The 18,287-nt window shown below is 38.6% G+C and overlaps 2 protein-coding genes across 3 annotated transcripts in view; one reads left to right on the forward strand and one right to left on the reverse strand.

Moving 5' to 3' along the window:
• The first annotated feature begins 259 nt into the window (after positions 1–259).
• Positions 260–18,287, forward strand: part of LOC133522079 (uncharacterized) — a 32,699-nt gene continuing 14,671 nt past the window's right edge. Inside the window, exons 1-4 of one of the 2 annotated variants that reach the window (XM_061857282.1) lie at positions 260–922; positions 1,575–1,727; positions 14,168–14,920; positions 15,255–15,366. In XM_061857282.1, the coding sequence (XP_061713266.1) occupies positions 770–922; positions 1,575–1,727; positions 14,168–14,920; positions 15,255–15,366 (1,171 nt within the window). In that variant the 5' untranslated portion in view covers positions 260–769. The remainder of the gene's footprint in view (positions 923–1,574; positions 1,728–14,167; positions 14,921–15,254; positions 15,367–18,287) is intronic. The other variant, XR_009799994.1, reaches the window with a different exon arrangement.
• Positions 1,745–14,114, reverse strand: LOC133522082 (leucine-rich repeats and immunoglobulin-like domains protein 3). The gene is made up of 8 exons (XM_061857286.1): positions 13,958–14,114; positions 13,718–13,883; positions 9,952–10,134; positions 7,303–7,526; positions 6,013–6,211; positions 5,078–5,256; positions 2,829–2,998; positions 1,745–2,150 (listed from the first exon to the last, which is right to left on the reverse strand). The coding sequence occupies exons 1-8, from the start codon at positions 13,979–13,981 to the stop codon at positions 1,868–1,870; spliced, it is 1,428 nt and encodes a 475-aa protein (XP_061713270.1). The 5' UTR covers positions 13,982–14,114; the 3' UTR covers positions 1,745–1,867.

The following is an 18,287-nucleotide window of genomic DNA, read 5'->3' on the forward strand; positions in this document are numbered from 1 at the left end:
TGGGGTTGCTTTTATTTCGTTTATATTAAAGACATTTAGGTCTATGTAAATTCACCGTTTGAGATTGCACTATAAAGTGTCTATTTGAAGTTTGACGTTTGAAGATCTGTCACTTCTAATGTTGCCAACCTAAAATACCTTTATCAAACAATAGATATTAGCTAAAATTGACAAAGAAAACAAACTAACTTCAATACATTTTCAAAAAATCATGTTCTTTAAAGATTTTATTAAGTTCATGCTTCAAATTTATCCATAAAATAATAAATTAACTTAGTTTTTCATGTATTTCTTCAGTATTTACTAATAATATTATGCTGGAAGTGAAGCTGAGATTCCCGTTACTGATAACGTCCCATAAAGCAATACTGAACTGCCTATTTCAATTGAATTTTAAAGGATATTTGACAAATATTTAACTATAACACATACATTTAAAAACCCTGAGTCCTTTTTAGAAGAAATACTACAGTCTAGACCCTGAATTTTAGGCAGATAGTAAATTGATAATGTTATCATTTTATCAGTAAAACAAGTAGAACAAACTCATCCGCATACACGCTCAGTAATCAGCGTCACTGTAAACAATGGGATTTTCATATGTGTGTGTGGCTTGCTCGTTTGGTTGACAATCGCGATGTGTATTCTACATCGTCGCATGCTGAGTTATATTTTCAACAAAATCTTTTAATTTTTGTATTAGTTAGTCGATTAATTTCTAAATGTTTTCTTTCATTGTGACTGCCTTTCTGTGTTTTGATTTCTAAATATGTGTAATTTGCCGCCGAAGTTCCATTCAGTGTGTCGCCTTTGTTTATCATTCTGTGGCGATAATTGCAGTGATGTTAAACTTCCAATATTCGACCGTGATAAGGATAAATCTCGACTTTCGGATATGATAATGACATATTTGTCCATAATGGTAATCATGTTTGTACAATTTTACGTCCCGACCACCAGGAAGGGACCATTTTCTCGTGTGAAAGTTTAGCTAGCAGAAGCGTACGAGATTGTGGAAGCTGATAAGCGCCATTAACTTTCTCGCGGGTGTTGGGTATTTTCGCATTGTGATATCATGTTACGGCCCACGCGTTTAGTGGCGGAGCGTATGACTAATGTGGCTCGTGGAAGTGATAGGCGAGGCGGGTGGCAGCCGCCGTGAGCCGCCACGGCCGCGGCTGATAACAAAGGAGCGCGGTGATCTCGCCGCGCCTCCAGCGGAGCGCGCTCTTGCGAGCGGACTCCCGCTCCTGCCGCGGCCCCCACGACCCACCTCTGATGCATGAACTCCCCCTATTTCATTATACACTACGCTATTTTAAGATTCCAATATTATCTAAATATAGAAATGTATTTAAAGGGAATCAATCTGCAGGGGACTGCATTCTATGTTGTTTGTTATCTTGCATTGATCATTAACAAGTTTGAGAATTTTGGTTGTCATTGACTATCAGATTACTAACTAATGGGTATGAGTCATCAGCTGTGATTATGTTATGCTTGGGAAAGGTCACTGGCCACATCACCTGTAGTGATATTGTGAAGCAACTGTTTGATGTGAATGTTGTTTTTAGGTATCTCCGGCGGACTTGCTCCCCCAGGTGGTGTGTGGGAGTTGTGCACATAAGCTTGATGAGTTCCACACCTTCAGAGAGTTGTCACACAAATCAGAAAGGCTACTGGAACAGTTCCTTCAGTATGCCAATTCACTTTCAGGTCCAAAAGAGGTAAGTTGATAAACAAATTTGAATTTAGCACCTTTATTTGAATTACAAACAAAACAATTATGTACAGTATTATGGACTAATAATAATTTATTTTTCTAAAATTTCTTTACAATATACATATTATAAATGAAAATGTAATTTTATGCAAAGCTGGAGTCAGAATTGATGTTGACATATTTGATTGGCTGACTTTTGACTTTTGTTTTGTAAAAGGTTTTCAATGTGTTCACTAGTAAACCGAGCAGCATTCCAAATAGTGCTACCATGGCCACTCCAAAAATGCTCCACAGTAGATGTTTAGGTTTTAAGTTGCCAAAGCTGAATTTCTTATTTTTTGCCGATTCAGGTGTTGAGTCTAATGTAGGACAAAATCCTGTTATGTTAGTTATATACTCTCCGGCTAATCTCATTGGGGCTGCACAGCTGAAATAAATAAGTGAAGAAAATTAAAAATAAATCCTAAAGCTTATCTAAATATTATTATCTATTCCATCCTCACAATAATAATAAATCTCTTAAGATACAATACACATATCATATCAAAAGATCTGTTTAAGTATCACAATGAGCCTAAGAAACTTGCTTTGTGCAATAAAGTTAGATTATTGCCTAGAAAATAATTATTTTCAAGGTAAGGCCCACTTTGAACAAAATAGGTCATAGGACATTATCTACTTGGATGAGTAATAAATGGTGATGACTTGATAAACCTCAGCTTTATTACTGGATCTAGTCATAAATTCTTTTAACTAGCCTTTTAACTACTTAGTTTTATAGCTTTCAATAAAATAAGATCTTGGTAATGTGTTAGCTGCTCAAACTTTTCACATCTCATTTGGTCATTTATTTAAATGAACTTTCACATATATGTACACTACATAGAAGAAGTTGAAAGAAAGAGTTCAAAATTCAGCCCTCAAAATTTCTACATGAAAGTTGAAAAAAATAAATCATTTGTTTCAAATGAAACAGGTAAGGTGGGATTCTATTTTCTAAGCTCAATATGTAGCCTGGCTTTAGATAAGATGTTACTTGTTAAGGGTAAGGATGTTTTATATGGGGTAGATACATACAAATCTAGAATTTTTTAGTTATACTTACTAAGGTATTTCCCCAGATTTAAACTTGGTACCAGCTTCTTGCTTAGTCACTATATTTGCCAAATCACAGTTGCATAACCAGTCATTATTTGTCATTCCCAAAACTTCTAGTTTACCCCATGGCATGAGGTCTGTAGAAAGCTCGCTCAAATTGTTGTCATCAAGGTATACCTGTATAAATAACTTCATTAAATTTCAAGAAACTATCTTACATTTATGGCCACTAAATTGCATAAGATGTTGTTAAATTTTATTTGAATATAAATGTTTATTGTCTGCTTATAACTTGCATTCTTGTGCAGCTAGCTATAATTTCTGTTTTTGTTATTTATTCAAGTCCAAATACAATCATTAATGTAAATCAATAAATAAATATTTACATAATTGATAACCGTGAAGTGGTCCTACTTTACTCCCCTATGGGTAATTATGCTCCATATAATATATATGTGTGTGTGTAAACCATATTATTTATTTTCTTAATTTACATAAGCTAAGGCTTGTGTTATGATGTACCGTAAAATGGTCCCTTGTTGTCTTAGCTTGTTTTGAGGATACATTGGCTTAGTGATAATGATAAAGAACTTTGATCCAGATAAGGGATTTTGCAATCAAATATTGATTAACACTAACCAAGCAAAACACTGTCGTGATTAATCAGACGACCCAGTTTTGTTGAGCTGTCAAGTAAGCAATCCCAATCTGGGGCAAATTCAGTTGCATACATTTTATAACATGATGATTATGTATGTGCTGTGGTTAGAGCAAGTTATTTGTCCATTCAACTTGTACTATCAAACAAGCAACATATGTATTTTCCAAATCAGCTCTAACTATTGTATTGTAATGTAGCACAGGCGATTTAGCCGCAACTCGACGACGATCGCCTATTTTGCGTGACGGGGGTGGGAGGTTAGGCTAGTCTTGCCAAACCCTATCAAACCTTTCGGCTCTAACTATTTTGATAAAGTTTCTAGAGGCTGTAAGACCGGCCAAGTGCGAGTCGGATTTGCGCACGAAGGGTTCTGTACCATTACGTTAAAAACGGCAAAAAATCACATTTGTTGTATGGGAACCCCATTTATTTATTTATTTTATTCAGTTTTTAGTATTTGTTGTTATAGCGGCAACAGTAATACATCATCTGTAAAAATTTCAACTGTCTAGCTATCACGGTTCATGAGATACAGCCTGGTGAGTGGTGACAGACAGATGGACAGTGGAGTCTTAGTAATAGGGTCCCGTTTTTATTCTTTGGGTACGGAAGCTTAAAAATTGATTTTCCTAGCTGTTTTCGTCATCCAGATATTATTAATAATTTAATGGCAAAGGCTCCATTGATATCTGTCTTAGCAATCTTGGATGCGTTTGTGTAGGTTTTCAGCTTCAAGAGTTAATATAAAAACAATAATTTGAAATTTAAAACAGGTCGCTTATTATCGGCAACTTTAAATGTGGATAAATTGCCGATTACACCAATACGATGCGTTATAAAGTGCAGAAATAAAACAACTAATAAGAAAAGGTAAATTATAACATTACGATATTGCCGTTTGATGATTAAGGGGTCAATTAAGAGTATTCAGTTTTTTTCCTCTTTTGCATAATCTCTTTGTTAAGAGCTTCAAGTATAAATAACGATCTTAGTTATTATTAGTCACTATCTTACGGTCGCCAATGAAATATTTTTCGCGATTATTATTATTATGGCTGGGTCGGCCACGCCCCCGCCCCAAAGCTGTTTTTATGCCCTCGCGGTGAGCAAAGTGAATTCGACTCTCGACGAGTCTAATTAACGTCCAAGTTGACTTATTATTATTTTGAATTAAAAAAAACATCTTTTACGATAACGTGGGAATTCCCGTTTCAGCATTAGATTAGCATGCATGCTATGTGTGTTAAAATGTATGAAGAAATCAGTCATTTAGACCCATTTATCAATAAATAATCTACTTAATCATAGTTGTTTTTATTTAGCGGCATGCGGCAAACTAATGTAGGTATGACAGCTTGGTGCTAAAAATAGTTCAAGTAATACCTATATCTTGAACATTTAGGGTGTTCTTTCACATGCACTTTCCTAAGATTCTGAGCTGTGAGTGTGGAAAGGAATACATACTATTTTTTCTAAAGAACCCCATACATACTGCAGTCTTTAAAAAAATCATCCAGAAAATTTTCCAAAACCATTGTAGGGAGGAAGTTCCACCAAAACACTATACTTGTTATGCTTGCAAAAAGGTTACCAACCTCTTTCAAAGTCCACTTGTCCTTAAGTCCTCGAAACGCGAGATGACTGATGAACCTTAGATTAGGGTTGTGACACAGATGGAGCACCCTCAATCGTTTCAGAGGCGTGAATGTGCTCCGTTTGACTTCCTCCAGAAGTTGGTTGTCGCCAACTTCCAACTCGTACAAATTTGATAAACCTAGCGAAAGATAGTAAGATAGTATTTTGTAAAGTCATATATCGAACTCGGCTGGGTATCATTTTATCGTCCAAAACTCCAGTTCCTAATGACTTCGAATAGTACAGTCAACAGCAGAAGTACCTAAGCGAGTGAGGCATTCAAATGATCTACATGCGCTCTTATTCTTATAAAAATAATGTGTTATTCAGCTTATGTTGTACACTTCGCCCTTTTTAGTCCTACTTATGCTGCTGACTCCAAGATCCGAGATATGTCAATGATCATGAGGGTATTCTTGGGAATCTCGAGATCACTCTGATAGGATCAGAGAAAAGATAAATATTTGCAGGAGCGGATAGCGTTATGATGGAAAATATAATACCTACTTTTTATAATAGGTATTCCAGGTTTCAAGTTATATTAGATTAATTAAGTATTCATATTTTTATGAAATAATGCCTCGATAACAAAATATTTTTTAATACCTTTCCATATTTTCCAGCTAAGTCAATCGAACTGTAGGCAAATAATTCTTAGCAATTTTTGCCAATTCGCCATACTACCTAAACTTTGATCTTCGCAACGAAGCGAAATAAGTCGTAAAGGTAGCGTGACACGTGATATCCATAATTTTGTTAAGCCTGGATTATCTTGTAACTAATAGTAAATACTATTGAACCAGTGTTTTCTTATTTAAATTTGTACAAGAATTTACTACATTCTTCTCTCGTCTTGGTATGTGTTCTAAGTATGTAAAAGTAAGCATACTCTTACCAATAAAACTGTCGTCATTCAATTCGACTATGGGATTGTTATTGAACGTGAGATACTTCAAAGTGCTGCCGACCAAACTGAGGCTCTCGGGCACTGTGACGAACTTGTTGTTGGACAGATCTATCATTTGTAAGTTCAGGAGACCTCTGAACGCGTCCAGGGGTATGTCGTCTATGCCCGTGCCAGACAAGTTGAGGACCTGGGAAAATAAACTTTTTTTCATTTATCTTCATACACTGATAAAAGTTTTTCGAACCCTACTGTGGTTATAAAGGAGTTAAAACCCTAAAATTATTGCTGTTTACTTAGGTATCGCTATTTGTGTCACTATATGACTTGCTGGTTCTTGCTTGACGTGGATGCGTCTGTCTAAAACTAGGGAACCAGTTTATGTTTATAGGCGTATTTTTTAATTACTTGATTTTAAAAATGGTTTCATTTTGTTACTTATACAGGTTATAATATTTTGCGATTTCGGGGTTGGTCCCATAGTGAAAGATGCACAGTATGACCTATATATTCACAACGTCGTAAGATATATCCGGTAATTTAAAAAAAAAACACCTCAATATACCCTTATCTGTGTATCACCTATACCTACAGTGTGTACCTTTGTCTATGTTATACATAACACTTTGATACCATAGTAGGTGTACAATTTATCTAAATTAAACTTTCTTTTCCGCTTCTGTAGGTATTCTTTAGGGTCATTTGGGTCGTTCGCTCTTCCACATTCGTACTTATCATTCGCTTAAGTATAATGTAATTATATTGATGTTTACGTTGGGCTACTTATTACAGTGCTGGAAAAACCCATGCGTAATATGTAAATTGGCGAATCTGATGACGCGCAGGCGATTCATATAGCGGTTATCTTAGTTATTGAAAGGCGTTACATAAATGCTTTCGGTGTAAGATTAGACCGGTCATCGGTTGACCACGACTTTGCGTAAGATGACGGTCGGTTATGTCTAAAAATGTAATGTAAAATTCTGATAACTGAGCAGTTATAAATTAACTGTAGGTAATTTCTTTTTATGGTTTTATATGTTGGATTAAGACCTGGTTGTACTAACTACAGGTAACAGACTGATTAACGTGACTCAGCAGGGAACTATGAAATTTCCCATTCAATAAATTACTACAATAGCCTTCTTAATTCCGATGTAATGATTTGATACAATGCGACTTCATACTTGATAGTGGTTGATTACTTGTTAGGGTAAAGTAGGTCTGATATAAGTTCGATCATATCTAAAATAGTGACCTTTTCGATCGTTTTTTTTTTACCTCTAATTTAGTAGCACTTGACAGCGCAAGTATAGTGACATGGTCGAGTATCTCAATAGGGTTGTCACTCAAGTCCAGCCGCGTCAGATTGGGCGTGTACTGAAACAGGTAGCGGTCGAGCGAGTGGATCTCATTGTGGGCCAGGTCGAGGGTCTCCAGCGCGATGTTGGCGTAGACTCCATCGTTGTAGGGTCCTTGGAAGATCTCACTTCGGAGTACCTCGCCTGGAATATGAAAGATTAAGTTAATTCCAGTACCAAATGACCACAACGTACATACGAGTACAATGCTAAAGTGGCCAATGGTCTGTAATTGCTAATCCATCATTAAAAAACGTGAAAATAAAATAAGTTCGAACGATAATTTGACAGAACTGTCAACACCTAGATGGAGCCATAACACGAAAAATTTATTGGTTGAAAACGTTTATCTTACTAATCAATCCAATCAAGTATAATTCAAAAGCCTAACCGCCACTGTAATACGTAATTTGCGGTGTATACCTACTAGTAATACAGGTCGTATACCTATTTAGAATAAGTTACTAGCTTAGTGGGAAATATCTATTCTGGTCATCATAGAGGGGTTAATGTCCGACAACTTAAATATAAAATTCTGTGTTAGAATATTTACAATCAAGAATGATGAATCGGATTTGACCTTATGGTCAATATTAAAATTGCATTGTTATGATTTGAATTGAATACTCAATATTAGTCGGTAGTTACTATATGTAGTAATAAAATAATATCTAAATAGACATCGCATCAATCGCAGGACATGTGTCGATTTGTATGAGATACGATTTATCCGTATTAATTCGTAAATTATTAACTTATAGGGAAGTTTTATTATGTACAAAAGATATATTAATTATTAACTGACGCGATCCTATAAATATTTTATTTATATGTACCATTCTGAAATCGATTATAAATCTAGCCAGACACACATAAAATCAATTTGATTTACTTCTATTTCAACTCTTCCACTAATGTTGGAAAAGGTAAGAATTGGACTTAGGTAATCTATATTAGTTATGTCTCTGCAGTAGTATCGTATAGTAATAGGTTGTAGATTTAGTGAAATGTCTGAAACGCTAGCCTACTAAAATGTATGTGTTTGAAGTGATTACATTGAATTATTCGAAGATTAGTTAACTAATATTTTAAGTATTCATGTAACCCGGTCTCTTGCATATCTCCAAATGAAATAGGTACAAGTTATATTATATCTTGTTTGATTAGCTTACTCATTTAATGCACATAACTATAACGAACATTTTATGTCAGTAGGTAAATGAGCAGCACTTTTTACAAGACTAAGAGGTAATTTAAAGCACTCCCAAAAATAAACACGATATTTGAATAATTACCCATACTAATAAATATGAGGTACTTACAGTCTTCATCAAATAGATTGTGACATTTGTGACAGCGAAAGTGGCCAAATATATTGTATTATAACATACGAACCTTTGTTAATTTTTAAAAACTGATAAATAATATGAGCACAGCTATATACAATTCTGCGTCCTTTATGTAAAATACATGATAAGGCATTAATTGGAGTGTTTAAGATACTATATAACATGCTACCATCAATCCTTGCTTGCGCAGCTGGCGCAGCAGGAAACTGCGTCACATCGGTTATACTGTTGTGTTATACCTGTGATGGCTGTGATGCGGTTGTTGCTTAAGTCCAAGAAAAATACACTCTACGACTCTGATGAAGGCGTCGTCCCGCGTCTCCACAATGTGATTGGTCCGCAGAGAGATGGCCAAGTGCGTCCGGCGTGGTAGAGGGAACTGTGTCACATCGGTTATGCTGTTGTGTTGTACCTGTGATACGGTTATTGCTCAGGTTCAAGAAGAATAGTCGTTCTATTTTGTTGAAGGCATCGTCCTGTATCTCCACAATGTAGTAGGCCCGCAGAGAGATGGCAACGCGTGCTTGCGCCTGGCGCAGCAGGGAACTGTCACATCGGTTATACTGCTGAGTTGTACCTGTGATGCGGTTGTTTCTTAAGTCCAAAAAAATCCGCTCTATTTTGGTGAAGGCATCGTCCCGTATCTCCACAATACGGTTGGTCCGCAGAGAGATGGCCAAGTGCGTCCGGCGTGGTAGAGGGAACTGTGTCACATCGGTTATGCTGTTGTGTTGTACCTGTGATACGGTTATTGCTCAGGTCCAAGAAGAATAGTCGTTCTATTTTGTTGAAGGCATCGTCCTGTATCTCCACAATGTAGTAGGCCCGCAGAGAGATGGCAACGCGTGCTTGCGCCTGGCGCAGCAGGGAACTGTCACATCGGTTATACTGCTGAGTTGTACCTGTGATGCGGTTGTTTCTTAAGTCCAAAATAATCCGCTCTATTTTGGTGAAGGCATCGTCCCGTATCTCCACAATACGGTTGGTCCGCAGAGAGATGGTGACGCGCGTGCCCGGCGCAGCAAGGAACTGTGTCACATCGGTTATACTGTTGTGTTTTACCTGTGATGCGGTTATTGCTCAGGTCCAAGAAGAACAGTCGCTCTATGTTGTTGATAGCGTCCTCCCGTATCTCCAGAATGCGGTTGCCTCGCAAAGAGATGGCGATTCGTGCGACGGGGCGGTGGATATCTGTGTCACTTCATACTGTTTTGTTGTACCTGTGATGCGGTTATAGCTCAAGTCCAAGAAGAACAGTCGCTCTATGTTGTTGAAGGCATCGTCCCGTATTTCCACAATACGGTTGGCCCGCAGAGAGATGGCGACGCGTGCCCCTGGCGCAGCAGGAAACTGTGTCACATCGGTTATACTGTTGTTGAACAGCGTTATCCGCACCTGGCTGTCTGAAACGTAATGTTTGGCCTTAGTTTCTAGTTTACGCTGTACGCTGCTTACAGCGTCATATTGTATATATATCGTAAGATCAGGCAGATCGCAATGTCTCTGTGTAATGTTTTGACGGCAGTCACTTTAAAGCAATAGATAGGAAGGATAGGTTCGTTAGGTTGATTCAGATACCCGAAGGGCAAACTGTCCAGTCCAGTCGACTATTTGACTCAGGGAACGAGACAAAGTTTTCTCGATATAGGAATTTCACGATCTGCCTGATCTTACGATCGGCCGCCGACATATAGAGATACAGCAACATTTGTATTCTCAGTGACGCTTTGTACAAAAATTACAGTATTTACAGTTAGGTACATTATCTTATGCCACAGTTTTATCAACGCCCATATGCTATCAGTGTATCGTCGTCTTATACTATATAAACAAAGTATCTGGAGTGGAAGCACTCTACTCCGAAACTACAGTCAGTGTTTGCGAAGAAATTCATCATTTCAGATAACGATAACTATCGGATACACGTTATCAATAGATGGAATACATTTATGTTCGTAGACATATTGGCGATAAGGCCGAACACTAAATTCTGTTTTATTTAGTGTAAACGTCAAAAATGTTTATTATTTTTATTTTCGTATTAGTCTAGCAAAACTCATTGGTAGGAGCCGGGGTTTGAACCCGCGACCTCCGTAATGCAAGTCGCGTGCTTTTACCTTTAAACTGACATTTTGTCAGTGATTTGTCTTTTATTTTTTGCTATAATATTAAGAAAAATATTATAGTGGTTCGTTTATATATTTTTACCGCGCCCGACTATAGAATATTTGATGATTCAACGTGAAATGCACGTTCTAGTGTTTTTCTTTTGTTGTGTTTGGCGCCATTTATAGGCAAACAATACCTTAGTTATGAAGATACTTTTTTTATTTAAAGACTTAAAGTGCTCAGTTGACTAGAAATAGGCAATAATATTAATAATAATACCTATAACTAGGCAAGCCTCGACTTCTATGGACGACTCACCTCGTTGTCAAAACTATAGAGGTGATTATAGGAGGCCTCAATGATTAATAGGATTATAGGATACAATTATTTAATTATATAGGCTGATCCAGAAATAAGTCGACATTTAAAATCTTATTTTGAATCACAAACTATTTTGGACCCGGGTACGAACTTAAACTACGTCCAAGAGAGGTATGGACATTGTGTTGTGAATGTCATCTCGCTTTGTGTGGTATAGGGCACAGCACAGCAGAGGCCAACCTTACAGAAAACCGCAGCCAAATAACACTAGACCCTACTCATAGTGTTGTGTTCCTGCCGGTGAGTAAGGTTGTCAAAGCTCAACGAGGGTGCGGAGTGTTAGGGTCGGCAACGCGCATGTAACTCCTCTGGAGTTGCTTTTATTTTCATTACAGCCTGAAAAGCATGACGGAAATTTTCTTGCATTTCCCCGTGTATATCTTTTTAAATTCCTCCATGGAGCTGACAAAAAAATACTTTTAGGATATCCCCAAAAGAAGATATTAGATAGATATTATTAGAGATGCCATGCAGATGTATTCGCCATTCGGCCACTTTGCCGAAAATTCGGTATTCGGCAGAATTTTGTCTACTATATTCGGTTGTATACCGAATATCTGTTACACCTAAGTACCTAAAATGAAAAGATACACAATAAATATAACCCCAAACCACTATATGAAATATTCCAAATGTATTCTTAGAAAGTTCTTAAATACTAAGACCGTTTTTGAGCATTTTTTAGTTACAAATTTATTTTAGTTTTATCATAGGTTCTCTTTGATTGACTCAACTACATTGACTATTTCCTAACAACAAAAATTATATCTTAGCAAACGTGCTTTTTGGCGATCAGTTTTCATAAATGTGTTATGCCGAATATTCGGCGCTTCGGCTGAGTGTGGGGCGGAATATTCGGTATTCGACCAAAATCAATAATTAATATAAGTCTATTGTAAGGTGGCCAGTTATGGTTATCTCTTTTGGACATAAGATTTCCGGCGATTTTTTTTCTAAACTGCTGAAATAGTCTTGATACCAAGTAGGTTGGTCAGCACTTTAAGCAATGTAATGCAGGACAGAAAAACCGCTTTCCGGGTACCATTTAAGAAAATAGAGCATTTTATCGTAGATAAACTAGGTTGACCTTGAACTCGCACCATGTCTCCAGGGCCACGTGACGTTCCTGGTTCATTGGATTCTAATATTGTAGCGTTTAAAAAACTCATTTTTTATTGCTTGAGCAGGCGGAGCGTGATACTTTCTCCGTTTTTGCGTATATATTAAACATTAGAATATTGTATCCTTGCCTGGGCTAAAATCATGCTTTAAGTAATATTCCCGTGCATAGGTATAAGATAATTGTTTTCCGGTCAATGAGATCATGCTACTGAAACCCCAATGGCTACTCTTTCTTTTGACATAACCTGACTTTTCCCATTCTCACTCAAACAAATATAACGGCCGTTTCAAATGTTGACTTACCTATTTCTGTAAATGTGGACCATCCTCTAAATGTACCTAGTTAGTTTTTAGGGTTCCGTAGCCATATGGCAAAAAACGGAACCCTTATGGTTTGGTCATGTCTGTCTGTCTGTCTGTCCGTATGTCACAGCCACTTTTTTCCGAAACTATAAGAACTATACTGTTGAAACTTGGTAAGTACGAAGTTACGATTTTCACACAAAAATAGGAAAAAAAACAATAAATTTTGTGGGTTCCCCATACTTACTTAAAACAAAAACTCATTTTTTTTTATCAACCCCATACGTGTGGGGTATCAATGGATAGGTCTTCATCTTCAAAAATGATATTGAGGTTTCTAATATCATTTTTTTTCTAAACTGAATAGTTTGCGCGAGAGACACTTCCAAAGTGGTAAAATGTGTCCCCCCCCCCCCCCCCTCTGTAACTTCTTAAATAACAGAATGATAAAACTAAAAAAATATATGATGTAAATTACCATGCAAACTTCCACCGAAAATTGGTTTGAACGAGATCTAGTAAGTAGTTTTTTTTTAATACGTCATAAATGGTACGCGGAACCATTAATGGGCGAGTCCGACTCGCACTTGGCCGCTTTTTTTATGCCATATCTGATGTCAGTTCAAGGTCGACGCCATGGAGGGGTAGGGGGGGGCTGCCCACCCCCTAGAGAATAAAATGCCTAACTAAATGTATGCCCCTCCCTCTCCCCTTGGCTACCGGCCATATGAACTCCCCCCCCCCCCCCCCCCCCCCCCTCCCTTATTCCTAACCCATCAGCTAGCGACGCTCTCGTGTCAGTTGAACATTATTGCACAACAAGAAGTGCATACCGTTATTACAAACGGAATTAGGCCGGTAATTATTGCACTACAGAAAATAGTAATGTGCCTATGTAGGTACATCTACGATACTACATATCATTATATCATCAAGTACTACTTATTTCCGAGAATCGATTAACAAAACATTGACAAGCGTGATTCTAATCTATGCGTATCTTTTGTGATGCACCAGTTATCTGTATAATAACAAGGTGTGGCGCAGCGCACGGAATCGCGTTATACGTACCTTTGTTTACTGCAGCCAGTTGCTCTGGCCAGCTATCTGGTATGGCGGAGATCCCTCGCTTCGAACAATTGACTGTCACGTTGTCTTCATCCACTACTAGCACGTCGCACTCTTTGCTCTTCGCGACGGCGAGCCCCGACGTGACGCAACCTAATATCACTAACACCTACAACAAAAGAACGCCATTAGGTACTAATCAACTACACAAACACACGCGGCAACCGATTACCAACTACTCACTTTGCATAACGTGAAGTAGTACATCTTCCTCGATTTTTGAATCGTTACTGTAAAAACACCTTGCTCTCTTGTGTGTTTATTATCTTATCAGTTTGTTCAAGCGATATCACGTCCCGTCGTGAAATGAGCCAGCTTATTGGTTCACGGCGTCGTTATCGTGCACCTAATATAGACTGTGTTTGCTCAGCTATTGTTCGCTTCTGTTTGTAGGACATCCTGAACATAACCGCCTGCAAGTTAGAGGAGATCATCAAGCCGCTAAACGATGACGACTACCTGCTCGACAAACACAAATACGACACTGGCTCGCCGGACTCTACAGAAGAGATGAAGAACTTGGAGAGCCGGCAGGCGGCGGTCACACTTTTACAAATAAAAAACTACGACCCGAACAAATACGCTGTTAAAGCCGCGGAAGATCATCATATTGTGTTCAACAGTGTGCCGAGCTTGCCGCCATCAGAGCGAGCGAGAGAAGTAATGCACTGTAATGCCGTCATCGACATCATAAGCAAAGCCGTAGCAGTAGCGCAGCGTGAGAACGAGGAATCTCACAAATATCCACCGAATTATTCAACTGTTATAGAGCGGTCGAACCCGAGCGAAGTCAACTACACGCACGAATACCCTGAAGAGCAGTACAGCAATGCTTACAGCGCGCCGCCCGCGCCCAGTCCCGGCAGCCACGAGGACCAGGAACATAAAGAAATGGACTTGTCCCTGTATGGAGGCGTTAAGAACGAGCCTGTCGAACAAACTGAGCCCGCAGAGGATCAAAACTCTTACTTCCACAAAGCGCTTAGCCACAAGCAATCAAATTTCTCCGATGAGTACAAGCAGCACGTGTTCGGGCGGTCGGGGAACAAGAAGTCGCGGAACTCGTCGGTGTACGAGGAATGCAGTCAGAGCAGTAGCGGCTCCGATCCCGACCGACTGCAGATGGATATCTCTCAGATGTCGCAGGTAACTGTTAGGCTTAATATCACTCTGATTTGACTAACCAAATAGTAGGTAATCTTCGATTAGCCTACACAATAATATTAATAATACTTCAATTCATCATAGAACTTCATTCTAGTTGGTTTAAATCGGGCCTATCTTTTTCCTCTTTCTGACGACTAGACCCCTACAGATGCCGGCAATGTACCTATATTTCCATATGCTCATATTGTTCATTGTAACAATTTTTTTCTGTCAATAGCTGTGATTGCGTAACGCCTAATTTAAGGTGTTTTCTCTACTGCAAATGTTTTCTCATTTGTCTCCTTATTAATATTTTTACTGACTATTTCCACAGGACGACCCAGAGGAGACGCAGTCGGCGAGATCGGCTCAGTCGTCGCCGCAACCGAGGCAAGAGGGAGACGGCGACAAAGACTCTCTGTGGCAAGCTCTTAACAGACAAAATGGTATGTTGCATTCATAGTAACCGATCAGAGGAGATGAAATGGGTGAGATCGGCCAGTCGCCGCAGGTGAAGCAAGAGGAAGACAGCGATAAGGATGCCATGTGTCGAGCTTTTAATAGACAAAAGTGGTATGTTGCATTCATAGTATCGAATATTGGAGAGATAATAGGACAGGTCCAGGCGGCGACGAGAGGGTGACAGCGACAAGGACTCTCTGGCAAGCCCATAACGAACAAGAAGAAGTCGCGTAAAGCCAAGTTGGTCAGTCATCGCCGCAGCCGTGGCAAGAGGGCGATAATGACATTTTTTTCTGGGCAAGTTCTAACAGGTATAGTACATTATTGCAGAGGCCGGGAAATGGCAATTCGTGGATGAGTCGAATCCACGAATTGCTGTTCCTGCCGAGGCCTATATAGTGCTTTTCTCCAAACATGCGAGGAAATCAGGTAAAATAATCATAATTTAAACATGAACCATCACTCAAATCGAACCTTCACATCAAAAACGTCAAAATCAATTTCCCGCTTTAATTATTTTTTTAAAGTTAAAGGCACAACTATTCTGCCATTCAGTACCATTCAATTCAATATAAGCTGTATTTGCACGATGTAATTGCACGAAAAAATATAAAAGTTATATAGTCTTTGATTTTCTTAAGCAGCTTCACACGATCATACACGTCGGTCTTCCACGAATCTATCCTATAGCTTGAAATAATGCTGACCGGGTCGTGTAGACGCGGCCCGCAGCTATATTAATTGGCTGTATGCGTTTTTCTTAATGGATACATGTTTTTAAAAAGTAAAAAAACAATACAGTAATAACTTATAAACTGAAATAAATGTCATATACTAAGAAAAAGCGACCCAGGCCTCCAGTGCCCCAGGCTGGAATCGAACCAGCGTCCTCTGCTATCGCGCCAGGTGCCTGAGCCACTCGGCCACCGGAGTCACGGGCCGTGACTCCGGTGGCCGTGACTCACGGCAGCATTGGTCGAACTTTTCCAAGTATATGCATTACTGAAGGCTTACGGCGCCCCCTAGAAAAAAATGCATATTCATTTCTATTAAAGTACTTATAGTTATGTAAATGTTTACTTATTTTCTCGCATTAGTCGTGAAAAGCACTATGTCATGCGTCGGCCGGAAACGCTAAAGATGGACTCGTATTATTTGAGGGCCTCCACTGACGTGTCGGCCCTCAAACTCACTCGTCCTTCTTTAAGCGGTTTTCCGGCCTCTCCTGCAATGTACAATATCGCCAGAGTCATGTAGAGTTTAACGAGAGGACAAAGTTGATGTTTAACCCCATGTGCTAATATTTTCAATGCACAAGTAAGGTTAAACTAAATTTGCTCCCGGGTGAAACACAACAGTTTTACCACACTGACGCGAGCTAAATACTAGCTGTAAATCATTGAGTCATATTGAAAAGAACTTTATTAAATATTTATCGTTCAAAATAATCAGATAAGAGTCAATAGGGTTGTTTCCAATTTTTTGAAATTGAATTGAATTACGTTCTATATTAGCTAAAAGCCCTAAAATTCAACTTTTATACTAAAAATGGCTTTAAATATGTTAAATTAACAAAATATATTTTGACAGATGCTTTCGCGCCCAAAACGCTTTTTGAAAATTGCGTGACGTCACAGTTTACGGTTTGACACATAACTACATACACACGTAGAAGATACGAACTGGCAACTGACATTTGTCATTTGTTGTTTATCGCCTAACTGTCAACAGTGTCAATCCGAGAGTTGTGACGTCATCAGAATCTTCAAAGACGTTTCAAGTTTGGTCACGTGACGTGTGCCAAAATATATTTTAAATTCAATATTTACAAAAATATGGTCATTACAGGTCCCCTAAAAGTAGTTTAACATGTTCTTATAATCCAAAAGAATTTATTAGGATACAATTCTGCCCTAAGACTTTGAGATGGAAACAACCCTATTCTAGCAGCGAATGGGAGAAAACAACTTAAAATTACCATCAGATTACTATGCCACTCTTGTGGATAAATTGCAACTCTATCATCAGTTTTTAAAGTATAAAAATAGCCTTTTCGAGGTGCATGTTTTTTAATATACTACATCGGTGGCAAACAAGCATACGACCCTCCTGATGGTGTGGTAAAAAATATATTCCTCCGAAACAAAGAGTTTCATTAGCTAAGATGGCGCAACAATACGACTTCGTCGTTGCCGGCCCTTCAATGGTTTACGATAATTTATTGGACGGCCAATCCAACTCTACGGACAACATTTGAATCACGTTTTCATAGGTATTGTTTACGGCTAACTATGATTACAAGTGGAGACCTAGCTTGCTAACTTTTAATCGATTAATGGTTGATGACCTAATTTGATATGATCGACGTTCGATTGTTGCGGGGTTGTTATAACCCATCAAACCTTAGTGTCGCTATGTCACCACGATAACAAGGGACCTGATACCTTAGAGACCTTCAACGTTCCAAATTCTTGAACATATTAAGTACCTAATTAGAAGATATTTAAATGCGTCTATAAGATTGCATACCCACCCAGTGGTGTTAATGAAAAACTCATTCCATCATACCATATATACAGCAATAGAAACGCAGCTAAAGAAAATTCATGCACGCATCGCTTTGCAACTTCGCACAGTTCTGGTGGATTATCAGCCTACATAATCATCATCATTCAGGATCTTTATCCCTATTTGGGGGTCGGCCGTCCTTGTCCTAAGGCTCCAGGTGGCACGATTCCTGGTTAGGTTCTTATCAATATTTTGTACTTTAAGGTCTTTTTCGACCGTCGTTAACCAAGTGGCGGGGGGCCTTCCGTTTCCACGCTTCGTTGTCGACAAGTTTAAGGCTGTTTTGACGATATGGTCTTTGGGTCGTCTTTGTATATGTCCGTACAAACTAAGGCGT

The sequence above is a fragment of the Cydia pomonella genome, chromosome 10 (genome assembly GCF_033807575.1).
Source record: "Cydia pomonella isolate Wapato2018A chromosome 10, ilCydPomo1, whole genome shotgun sequence".
NCBI classification, from domain to species: Eukaryota; Metazoa; Arthropoda; class Insecta; order Lepidoptera; family Tortricidae; genus Cydia; species Cydia pomonella.